The sequence below is a fragment of the Bufo bufo genome, chromosome 9 (assembly GCF_905171765.1).
Source record: "Bufo bufo chromosome 9, aBufBuf1.1, whole genome shotgun sequence".
NCBI classification, from domain to species: Eukaryota; Metazoa; Chordata; class Amphibia; order Anura; family Bufonidae; genus Bufo; species Bufo bufo.
The window spans coordinates 216,514,396-216,527,499 of record NC_053397.1 but is presented as its reverse complement, the minus strand read 5'-3'; the positions used below and the strand labels follow the sequence as shown (position 1 = coordinate 216,527,499).

Below are 13,104 nucleotides of genomic sequence, written 5' to 3'. Positions count from 1 at the left end.
GGGGTCTGTGGCATTGCCGTGGGAAGACCTATCCCTGGGGAGCGGTAGTTCTGTGGCCGTGCCGGAAGCCGCTCCCCACAAGTCTGCCTGCGCCCGCACTCGCTGCCGGTCCTGCGGGGAGCCGCTGTGGCCGTGTTCAGGCAGCTCCCCACGCCGGCTTGCCCAGTTTGAGAATGGCGCCCGCGCGTCTGAGCGCTTATGCGCATGCGCGGGGCCATCTTTCGGAGGGCCGGCCGATGACGTCGGGGGGGGGGGGGGGCTTCTCCCTCGACGCGCAGGACCCGGAAGTGAGGGCCGAGGCGCGTCTTTTAAACCTATAAATGCGGCAGCAGGTGCAGGCAGCCAGCGGAGGCACAGTGTGTTTGTGCTGAAGTAGGATCCAGCTAGCAAGCATGTCGGAGCCTACAGATGGACGCGCTGGACCCCTTGAGGCCTGCAAGTCCGGTACTGGTCCTAAGGATGGGGAAGGAAAAATTCACATAGTGAGAACGTTCCTTTTTTACTAATAAGGTATTTCTGTCTTAGATCCCAAAGCCTCCCAAAAAGTCGTCTTCCAAGTCAAAACACAGAGTGTGCAGATTGTAAGACGACTCTATCTGCATCCTATCAGAAACCTCTGTGTACGGCATGTATAGACAAACTGGTAGCGGAACAGTCCCAGACCCTTACAAGATCTATGAGGTCCTTAATCAAAGCATCCTTCAAGACATTCAGTAAAGGCCGTGCCAGATCCCCGGATAAAGCCACAGAATGTGATAGTATGGAAATGGACTCGTCCGATAGTGAAGCCAGAGAATCCGGGCAGTTAGATTCCAGTAATTCAGATTCCTCGGACGAGGAATATTCAGGGAAGTCCTTCTTTTCCCCTGAGGATATGCAGCCATTATTAAAAGCGGTCCGAGCAACTATGCAGTTGGAAGACATTAAGCAGACCAGATCAGTTGCGGATCAGGCCTTTCAGGCATTAGGCCCTAAAAAGCATAGGGTTTTTTCTATGCATGAAAGCATGCAGGCGATTATTAAAAAAGAGTGGAAGAATCCTGACAGAAAGTTCTTCATACCTTCCTCTGTTAAAAGAAAATACCCTTATGAAGAAAAAGTGTCCTCAAGCTGGGATAGGGCCCCTACGGTGGATGCACCAGTCGCCAAGATTGCAAAAAAGTCTGCCCTCCCATTTGATGATTTAGGTTGTCTTTCTGACCCGTTAGACAAGAAGGCGGACATATATCTTAAACGGGCTTGGGAGACGTCGGCCGCCTGTCTCAGACCGGCAGTCGCAGCCACCTGGGTTTCCCGGTCGCTGAGACTATGGATTGACCAGCTAGAGTCACATCTTAAAGAAAAAAGACCTAGAGAAGGGCTCCTAGCTTCTCTCCCCACCTTCTCAAAAGCAGCTGATTTTTTAACGGATGCCTCCACTGATGTGATGCGCTTTTCCGCCAGAGCCTCTGCTATGTCAAACGCGGCTAGAAGAGCTATTTGGCTTAGATCCTGGAAGGGTGACCAGGGATCTAAGGCCAGACTCTGTGCCCTTCCGTGTGAAGGCGACAGATTATTTGGGTCATCTTTAGATGACATCCTGGAGAAGGCCTCTGACAAAAAAAGGGGGTTTCCTGTCCCTCAGAAGCCCCCCTTTTTTCGTAGGCCCCAGCAGAGCTTTAGAAGGCAGAGGGGCAAGCCCTACGATAGGAAAGAGAGAGATCGATTTCAGAGGAAATCTAGCGGCTTTCTTTTCAAATCCCAAGATAATAAAAAAGATAAGCAGCAATGACGCCGGGCTCCAAGTTGGGGGGAGACTCTCTTCCTTTCTCCCTGCTTGGTCAAAGGTCACCCAAAACAAATGGGTTTTGGGAGGGATAGCAGAGGGAGTCAGATTGGAGTTTCTCTCCTATCCCCAAAATTTCTTCACCCACACTCCAACTCCGAAAGATCCCTTAAAATCCACAGTTTTAGAGGCAGAGGTTCAGTTGTTATTGGACAAAGGAGTCGTTTGCCAAGTTCCCATAGAAGAGGAGGGCAGGGGGTATTACTCCCCACTCTTTCTAGTAAAGAAACCCAATGGGTCCTTTCGAATGATTCTAAATCTAAAACGACTAAACAAGTTCCTGAAATACAAAAGATTCCGGATGGAGACGATAAAGACGACTATAGATCTGCTATACAAAGATTGCTGGATGGCAAGTATAGACTTAGAGGATGCTTATTACCACATCCCTATTCATCCCTCCTCCCAAAAGTATTTGAGAACGGCAGTCTAAGTAAAGGGCCAGCTTCTGCACCTGCAATACAGGGCCCTCCCGTTTGGGGTCTCACAAGCCCCGAGAATTTTTACAAAGGTTGTGGCGGAGATGGTGGCATTCCTCTGATTGTCCAGGATAGTGTTAGTACCCCATCTGGACGATTTTTTGTTCATAGCCCAGACGAAGGTACAGTTACAGACGGATCTTGTCCTGGTGTGTTCTCTATTGAAAGATCTGGGATGGAAGGTCAATCGAGAAAAGTCTTACCTAACCCCCTCTCAAAATTGCGTATTTTTAGGGATGCAGCTAGATTCCACGGCTCAGAAAACATTCCTTCCTCAGAAGAAAATAGTTTCAACAAAGGAACATGTTTGGATCCTTTTCCGCTCCTTCCGATGTTCCATCAGGAAGGCGATGGCAGTATTGGGGCACCTGACTGCTACGATTCCCGCAGTGCCGTTTGCTCAGATTCACACAAGATCGTTACAGTGGGATATCTTAAAGAAATGGAATGGTCTTCCACAAACACTAGAGGAAAAATTTCATCTCTCCTCCAGAGCAAGGTATTCCCTCCTATGGTGGACATCCGAGAAGAATCTTTCGGCAGGGATGCCCTGGTCCTTCATAGAACCCATATGGATAACAACAGACGCCAGTCCGTGGGGTTGGGGGGCTCATTCAGATGGGAAATATTGGCAGGGAAGATGGGATTTAAGAACCCGAGCCTGCTCATCAAATTACAAGGAACTCAGGGCAGTAGAAAGAGTTCTAAGGGTGGCAGTTCCAGATGTCTTGAACAAAAAACTGGTCTTTTACTCGGACAATTCAACAACAGTGGCCTATATAAATCACCAGGGCGGAACAAAAATACCATCCCTAATCTTCCTCTGCCAGGAAATTTTCAAAATAGCAGAAGACAGGAACCTGCTCCTATCTGCAATACATCTAAAGGGAAAAGAGAACACGGTGGCCGACTTTTTAAGCCGAGTGGAACTCAGCCAGGCAGAGTGGAGTCTGAATGGAGAAGTCTTTTCCCAGATTGTCTTAAGGTTTGGGACCCCAACTATAGACCTCTTCGCTACCCGGAAGAACAGGAAGACAGAGAGGTTCTTCTCCTTAAATCACACAGAGAACCCCACGGCCGTGGACAGTCTGGCCCAGGATTGGAGCCGAGAACGCGGCTATGCCTTCCCACCTATTTCCCTAATTCCACAAGTACTGAAGAAAGTACGGAGGGAGGGAGCCTCTATAATCCTGGTAGCCCCGAAATGGCCCAAAAGGATCTGGTACTCCACCCTGTTAAATCTAACCGGAAGCCCCCCCTGGACGATCCCTCCAAGGGAGGACCTCCTTCTCCAGGGGCCTGTATGCCACCCCAATCCGGAGATTCTACAATTGGCAGTGTGGAGTTTGACAGGGGCATCTGGTTGAGTAGAGTGCTTTCTAACAAGGTTGTTTCCACCCTTTTAGGCAGTAGGAAAGCTACAACAGCCAGGAAATATAATAGAGTGTGGAATATCTTTGCTTCCTTTCTAGGGTCTAGCCCTGATCCATTTAAACCTCCAGAAATACCTAAAGTTTTAGACTTCTTGCAGGCAGGTTTAGACAAGGGACTCAAAGCCTCCACCCTAAAAGTACAGGTATCAGCCTTGAGCTATTTTTTCGACTATCAGTTAGCAATGCATCCTTGGGTCAAACGTTTTCTTTCTGCCGCGGCCAGAATCCATCCTTCTGTAAGGCCTTTCCCCCCCATGGGATTTAAACAGGGTCTTGACAGCCCTAACCGATAAGCCATTTGAGCCCTTGTTAGAGATCCCAATTGACATCCTGTCCATTAAAATGGCTTTTCTACTGGCAATCACCTCTGCTAGGAGGGTCTCGGAGATCCAGGCCTTCTCTGCACATCCACCATATACTGTCATCCAGGACAATCAAGTAGTAATTAGGCCCCTGCCTTCCTTCCTTCCCAAAGTTGTCTCGGATTTTCACAGGAGCCAGGACATTGTGTTGCCTTCCTTTTTTCCTAACCCCTCCAATAGCAGGGAAAAAAGTTTTCATTGCTTGGACGTTAAAAGATGCTTGTTAGTTTACCTGGATGTTACGTCTTCATGGAGGAAAGACGAGAACCTTCTCGTCCAGTTTTTAGGGGGGAATAGGGGTAAAAAAGCATCCTGCGGGGTTATTGCCAGATGGGTGAAGAAGGCCATAACAAAGGCTTACATCTCCTTGGGTCTTTCCCCTCCTTCTGGGTTCGGGGTCCATTCTACTCGGGCAGTGTCTACTTCATGGGCTGAAAGGGCTGACGTGTCCTTAGCTCAGATTTGTAGGGCAGCTACATGGAGTTCCCCACATACCTTTCTCAAACATTATAGGTTGCAGCTCCATTCTGACGCCTCATTTGGGCAGAAGGTCCTGCAGGCTGTGGCCCCCCCCTAGACTCTACTTATAGTCTATCTCGCACTGGGTGCCGTCATGGGTGAGGGGAAAACAACATTGCTTACCGGTAATCGTTTTTCTCGATACCCATGACGGCACCCGATAGTTCCCTCCCCATATATAGATACATATACAGATACATTTATAAAAATATATAAGGTATCAGTCAGGTCTATATGAAGTAATATAGATTTAAAAAAAAAAAAAGAAGAGGGTCTTTAATCCCTTATTACTTCTCTCCGGAGAACAATTTTCTTCCACTGGTGTTGGGTGGAGGTGTGTCCTTTTTATCTTCTCAGGTTTCCTGTCCTGATGGGAGGTCCTGAGTCGCACTGGGTGCCGTCATGGGTATCGAGAAAAACGATTACCGGTAAGCAATGTTGTTTTCCTAATATGTCTACTTTTTTTTATTTATCGCCACGTCCGTAACAACCTGCTCTATAAAAAGATCACATGACCTAACCCCTCAGGTGAATACCGTAAAAAAAAAAAAAAAAACGCAGTAAAAAAAGCACCTTACATTACAAAAAGTGTAATAGCAAGTGATGGAAAAGTCATACGCACCCCAAAATAGTGCCAATCAAACCGTCATCTCATCCCGAAAAAAATTTGCCCCTACACAAGACAGTCGCCAAAAAAATAAAATAAAACTATGGCTTTCAGAATGTGGAGACACTAAAGAATCATTTTTAAAAAAAAGTTGTCATATTTGGTATTGTCGCGTCCGTAACAACCTGCTCTATAAAAATACCACATGATCTAACCTGTTGGATGAATGTTGTAAATAACAAAAAATAAAAGCGGTGCCAAAACAGCTATTTTTTGTTACCTTGCCTCACAAAAAGTGTAATATAGAGCAAACAAAAATCATATGTACCCTAACATAGTACCAACAAAACTGCCACCTTAGGCCTCATGCATACGACAGTATTTTTTTCACGGTCCGCAAAACGGGGTTCCGTTGTTCCGTTATCATTTCCCTTTTTTGTTTCCGTGTGTCTTCCTTGATTTTTGGAGGATCGCCAGACATGAAAAGTGAAAAAAAAAACTAAGTCAAGTTTGCCATGCAAATGATAGGAAAAAAACGGACACGGACGCGGATGACAATCTTGTGTGCCTCCGTGTTTTTTCACGGACCCATTTACTTGAATGGGTCTGCGAACCGTTGTCTGTGAAAAAAAATAGGGCAGGTCATTTTTTTTGACGGACTGGAAACATGGATCACGGACGCGGATGACAAACTGTGCATTATCCGAGTTTTCAACGGACCCATTGAAAGTCAATGGGTCCGCAGGAAAACGGAACAACTGACACGGAACACAACAACGGTCGTGTGCATGAGGCCTTATCCCATAGTTTCCAAAATTAGGTCACTTTTTGGAGTTTCTACTTTAGAGGTGCATCAGGGGGGCTTCAAATGGGACATGGTGTCAAAAAAAACAGTCCAGCAAAATCTGCCTTCCTAAAACCATATTGCTTTCCTTTCCTTCTGCGCCCTGCCGTGTGCCCGTACAGAAGTTTACGACCATTTATGGGGTGTTTCTGTAAACTACTAAATCAGGGCAATAAATATTGAGTTTTTTTTTTGCTGTTAATCTGCCGAAAAAGGGAAATTCTGAAATTTAATCTCCATTTTCCTTTCATTCTTGTGGAACACCTAAAGGGTTAACAAAGTTTGTAAAATCAGTTTTGAATACCTTGAGGGGCGTAGTTTCTAAAATGGGGTAATTTTTGGGTGGTTTCTATTATGTAAGCCTCACAGTGACTTCAGAACTGAACTGGTCCTTTTTAAAAAGTGGGTTTTGAAAAATTTCAAGATTTGCTTCTAAACTTCTAAGCCTTGTAACGTCCCCAAAAAATAAAATGTCATTCCCAAAATGCTACAAACATGAAGTAGACATATGGGGAATGTAAAGTAATAACTATTTTTGGAGGTAATACTGTATATTATAAAAGTAGAGAAATTGAGATTTGGAAATTTGCTAATTTTTCAAAATTTTTGGTAAATTTGGTATTTTTTGACTCCATTTTACCAGTGTCATGAAGTATAATATGTGACGAGAAAACAGTCTCAGAATGGCCTGGATAAGTAAGAGTTTCAAAGTTATCACCACTTAAAGTGACACTGGTCAGATTTGCAAAAAATGGCCTGGTCCTTAAGGTGAAATATGGCAGGGTCCTTAAGTGGTTAACATTGACCTCCACAGCAGTTGCCCCTTTTAATAGTGGCCCCTGCCCCCTTAACAGTGACCTCCACAGTGCCCTGCCCCTTTAATGCTAGGGCTACACGACCTGTGTCGCGTGACATTTGTCTCAACAATTTTTATAGTAAGAGGCTATGGTGTTGCACTGTGACATGTGACATACAGCGACTGCGACACGACAGTTGCAAAAATCCATCCTGCCTCGTCGCAGCATGTCACATGTCGCAGTGCAACACCATAGCCTCTTACTATAAAAATTGTCATGCGACACATGTAGCAGTGTAGTTGTGCCCTATGTGTTGTGCGGCCCTAGCCAAAAGCTGACCTACAGCTGTGAAGAAAAATGGCTGGGTTGTTATGAAAACCTGGAGTAAAACTGTGTGTATGTGGAGACTAAGGGCCTGCAAGCTTCTATTGGCTGATGAGGGACATGTGACTGTGTGTATGGCAGTTGGGATATGAAGAGAGAGACTTGCTAGGCTTGTATTGGCTAATGCAGGTCATTTTTGGGGAATATCTCCGGAACGGTACGTCCTAGAGAGCTGAGACCCCCACAAGATTTCTTTCCAGGTAGCAAGGGATGTGTATGCCAAGTCCTTGCTTAGCGTCTTTGCACAGGATTGAGGAGGACCTGTCATCTCTCGGCATGTCTGTTTTTAGTTACTACTTGCATTCCCAATGTAACATCATTTCTGGAGCATCTATTTTCATGACTCTATGCTGTGCCGTTCCTCTATTACACCCACTAGAGTTTTATAAATGAGTTGCCAACAGTCTGCAATAGAGAACAGAGTTTTAGGCTACTTTCACACTAGCGTTCGGGGCTCCGTTTGAAGGCTCTCACAAGCTGCCCTGAACGGATCCGTCCAGCCCTAATGCATTCTGAGTGGACGTGGATCCGCTCAGAATGCATCAGTTTGGCACCGTTTGACCTCCGTTCCGCTCAGCAGGCGGACCCCTGAACGCAGCTTGCAGCGTTCGGGTGTCCGCCTGGCCGTGCAGAGGCAAATGGATCCGTCCGGACTTACAATGCAAGTCAATGGGGACGGATCCGTTTGAAGTTGACACAATATGGCTCAATTTTCAAACTGATCCGTCCCCCATTAACTTTCAATGCAAAGTCTAAACGGATCCGTTTGCATTATGAACAAAAAAAAATAAAAATGATTATTTTATTTTTTTTGTTCATGGTATTGCAAACGGATCCGTTCTGAACGGATCTAAGCGTTTGCATTATAGGTGCGGATCCGTCTGTGCAGATACCAGACGGATCCGCACCTAACGCAGGTGTGAAAGTAGCCTTACAGGGGTTTAGGGGGGGGTCCCTGCAGAGTCACTGACTGGGTAGTGTCAGGGTTACACTGCGGCTGGTGGCAGCCAATGCCCGCACCATGGGGTTGTATCCTAAGATTGTGCAAGGGCGCACCCCAAACTGGTACCAGTCGTATGGACCTTTAATGCTGACTGCTGGCAATTCTTTCATAAACTTTTAGAAAGAATAATAGAAGAATGGTAAAATATAGCTATATGATTGTGATACCCTCTGTCTTCAAAAGTATTTGTTTTGATGATGAAATCACAATAGTTAATCCACAGCTTGTCTAGAAACATACATGCAATTTTAAATGATTTTTTATTTTAAAATCGCAGCAGCTCTGGCTTTTTTTTTTTTTTTTTTTTTCCTTTATGAAAGTAAAATTCTGAAAAAAAAGTGTGTGACTAAAAATGACACCCCCAAAAAAATGCTTGTAAAAACCACCAGAATTTCATGGAGTGTTTTTTTTGTTTTGTTTTTTGTTTTGTTTTTTAAGCCAAAAAACATAAACATAAAAAGACACTTGGCCTAATGCAGTTTCATGCAGCACGGAGGAGAAGTAGAAGTCTGTCCTGTATATTTCCTGTTCTTTTTAAATCCACTCCAGACTTTGGCTCAAAAACTACATCAAATCTGCTTGTGTGATTGTAGCCCTCAAGTGTTTTACGTAATAAGCATGCCCACAAATATTTTTCCATCCAGCCTGAACTAATGAAGACCATGGGTGATATGAGCTGTGGGGGGATTGACTGCAGAATAGTAATGCAATAGGATAAATGTGAAAAACCTAAACCTTAAAGGGGTCGTCTCACTTCAGTAAGTGGCATTCATCATGTAGAGAAAGTTAATACAAGCCACTTACTAATTGCTTCCTTTGCTGGCTGGATTCATTTTTCTATCACATTATACACTGCTCGTTTCCATGGTTACAGACCACCCTGGATTCCATCAGTGGTGGACGTTCTTGCTCAATATAGGAAAAAGCACTAGCCTATGTGAGCTCCCATGGTCCCGGCCACCGGAGAGGCTGACGCTTTTTCCTATGGTGTGCATGTGCAAGCACGACCACCACTGATGGATTGCAGGGTGGTCGTAACCATGGAAACGAGCAGTGTGTGTATAATGTGATGGAAAAATGAGTCTAGCCAGCAAAAGAAGCAACATGGAGAATAACAATACATTTATTAGTAAGTGGCTTGTATCAACTTTCTCTACATGATAAATGCCACTTACTGAAGTGAGACAACCCCTTTAATTGTGGCTTTTTCACATTTAGGTCAGAATAAAACTTTTAATTTTGTGCTGAAGTATTTTAATGAATTGCTAAGCGTTGCCTTTGTGACCAGGAGGCTCGGCTACATCTGATGACCATGAGTTCGATCCATCGGCTGACATGTTGGTTCACGAGTTTGACGACGAGAGGACGTTGGAAGAGGAGGAGTTAATGGAGGGGGAAGTGAATTTCACCTCTGAGATTGAGCATCTAGAAAGGGTAAGAACAATTAGTCTGAGTGCCGTGTTTTTATTACCTTTTTGATTTGCTGGTTTACAGCTCGCTCAGTTTTATAATGCACAATATATTGAACAGAAACGTGCCGTAGGTAACAGTCACCTAGTAACCATACTGTGAACTACAGATGACCAAAGTCCACCCTGTGTGACCATGATTGACATGCCAGATTATCCATGTGTGTGTTTTTTTTTTTTTTTTTTGTACAACATAAATGTTAACATTATGAATTATAATAATGGTATCAGTGCTCCAGCCTAAAAAAAATACCTAGTAGCCATTGGCTCCTGAACTGAAAAATTTAGGAGCCAAATCAAATTTTTAGTCGCCAAATCGAAATGTCACACTATAATAAAAGAAAATTAACTCACCTCCTCCAGTTGATCGCGTAGCTGCCGATCTCCTGTTCTTACTTCTTTCTTCAGGACCTGTGGTGACGTCACTGAGCTCCTCACATGATCCATCACCATGGTAATGGGCCATGTGATGAGCTCAGTGACGTCACCACAGGTCCTGAAGAAAGAAGTAAGAACAGGAGACCGGCAGCTACGCGATCAACTGGAGGAGGTGAGTTAATTATTTTTTTATTTTTAACCCTCATTGGCACTTCCCACTGAGCCACCAATGTTTATTATACTGGGGAAGGGGGGGGGGGGGGGGGCGCACTGCGCACCAATGTTTCTTATACAAATACAGGAGGCGGGTGCCGGAATCAAATAGCCGGCACCCGACCTTTGTGACAGGGGGCTGCGATCAGCTACAGTTAACCCCTCAGGTACCGCACCTGAAGGGTTAACTCAACTGCAGCTGATCGCAGCTCCCTGTCACAGAGGTCGGGTGCCGGCTATTTGATTCCGGCACCCGCCTCCTGTATTTGTATTACAGCTCAGTTTTCTTCATTGGTGGCGCAGTGGCCACAGCCCCTCCTCCTCCTCCCGTCTCTCTTCTTATTGGCAGCACAGGGGGGAGGGAGAGACTCCTCCTGCGCTGCTGAGAACGATCATCTCCTGTGCCCCACATCCCCTGACGAAGCCACAGTATGTGGCGAAACATGTCGGGAGGGGTGGTATAGTGTGACAATTTTAAACAGCGTCCACGTGCAGGGAAATTTATGTTATACAGCACGATGCAGCAGATAGGAGAGTGTCAGCAGTGAGGGTAACAGATACTCATAGCGCTACAGAGACCTCTATGAATAGGAATAGAGGACCTAGTATAGCTGCGGTATAGGTTGAGAGTTAGGAAAACAGCAGTGAAGATTGAATAGGGTTACAGAGGCAGCCCTGCAGCAGAGAAAAAATAGCTACAATTATTGAAAGGACAGCAACATTGTAGCTGCATGGTTACCTTAAGATTAAGGGCCAAAAAGTAGCAAATCTCAGCAGGAGCAATACCTCCACCAGAACTCTATATGTATACACATGCAAATAACCAACCAACCTATAAACAGCGTGCATACTACCCTATATCAAACAAGAGGGCCCTCACCAGATGAGTGTCAAATAAAGTACACTACTCCAACGGACATTATCCCATAGATCACTGGACACTGACAATTTTAAAAGTTCATCTTTTTTGTTGTGTGTTATTGTGAATACAAAAACTTTAAAAAAAAAAAATTAATAAAGATAAATATTTTATGATCAGTTAGGGACCCCTATAGGGATTGTAGGTCTCAAGAGACCATTGGCGCACGAATATAAATATCCTGAGGGTCTCTAAAAGGGACTTTGTTTAAAAGATCTCCTGTGCCCCGCCGCTGTATTGAGCAGAGCTGCGGCGGCGGGTCTAGTCGCAAATGGCGACAAGACTAAAAAGTCTTGTCGCCATTTGTAAATTCTAAGTCGCATTGGCGACCATTTTGGTCGCCATCTGGAGCCCTGGGTATTCCTAAATCTCTGCAACCTGTACAAAAATAGTCATTTTATGTTCAGTTGGTTTTCATTTTTACGGGTTCAGTTGCAGTAGTGTAGACCTTTTGCTTGATGTGTTCGTTCATGGCTTGTTTAGCATCTACACAAAGCTCTGTTCACATCACTGAGGCCTTGTTCACATTTCTGTTCTTCACTGACCTCTGCTGTCTGCATTTTCCACGGACAGCACACATTCCCATCAATTTCTAAGGTGTCTGTTCACACGTCAGTATTTTTATTATTTATTTTTGTTTACTGACCGTGGGTCAGTGAAAGTCAGAGACGCTACTTTGGTACGTGATGCGGAACAAACCTGGCCATTATACTCTATGGGTCAGGAAAAAAACATGGACACAAAACAGATGGCATCCGTGTTTCGGCCACCAATAGGAGATGCTCTGGAAATGAATTTTGAGCCAAGCGGTGTCCGTGGAATATGGATGAAGCACGGAGGGCAAAAAATGGACACACGGCCAAACACTGACGACATCCTGAATGAAACGCGTACAAATTTTTTTACAGACATCAAATGGAAATGTAAACAAGACCTGCATTTAATATGTCAGGAAATATTAGTTAAAAAGATGCCTCTGAGTGATGCTATACAGAGACATGTCATCCATACATTTAACATATACTTTGTTTTACTAGATAAAGTTGTATGGTATAGTGTAGTCTACTAGGACACACTCAGCATTTCTCAGGCTAAGATGAATATAGAAATACACAGGGCTGGCTCACGGAAAAAGTTTACATTAATTATTAACAACATATACATATCATCACACTCTAATAGTAATAGAAATAAGAATAAAAAATAGATAAATAAAATGTAATATATTGAGATCTCATTAACACATATTCCCCAATAGCATAAATAAATAGATAAAATAGAATACAATCAATCAGTCTTGGTCCCTTTTTAATATGATCACATGCGGCGCTCTTGCATGTGCTGTTGTCAATGATGGCTTGGCTGACTAAGTTTTGATCTCCTTCATTAGTATATCATATGTATGATTGATTTTTTTCTGCAGCGGTAACGCAATGTTATTGCGCTCAAGATATTAAATGTCTCAATAGTTCGTATTGCAGACTACACTTTAGCTGTCTGCTCATATATAGTAAATGTTCTTTGATACTTTATAATAACGTATTAGATATCTCTTACCAGGACTATGATTCAAAACTAAGGCTACTTTCACACTAGCGTTATTTGCAGATCCGTCATGGATCTGCAAAAAACGCTTCCGTTACAATAATACACCCGCCATGAACGGATCCGGTTGTATTATGTCTTCTATAGCCATTACTGATCCGTCTTGAGCACCATTGGAAGTCAATGGGGGACGGATCCATTTTCTATTGTGTCAGAGAAAACTGATCCGTCCCCATTGACTTACATTGTGTGCGAGGACGGATCCGTTTGGCTCCGCCTCGTCAGGCAGGCAGCGTTTTGGTGTCTGCCTCCAGAGCAGAATGGTGA

At 44.3% G+C, this 13,104-nt stretch overlaps 1 protein-coding gene across 2 annotated transcripts in view; it reads left to right on the top strand.

The window, feature by feature from the left end:
* Positions 1-13,104, top strand: part of MIER1 (MIER1 transcriptional regulator) — a 50,321-nt gene that overhangs the window by 12,859 nt on the left and 24,358 nt on the right. For both annotated transcript variants that reach the window (XM_040408507.1, XM_040408506.1), the window contains exon 3: positions 9,542-9,687. In XM_040408507.1, coding sequence (XP_040264441.1) covers positions 9,542-9,687 — 146 coding nt within the window. The remainder of the gene's footprint in view (positions 1-9,541; positions 9,688-13,104) is intronic.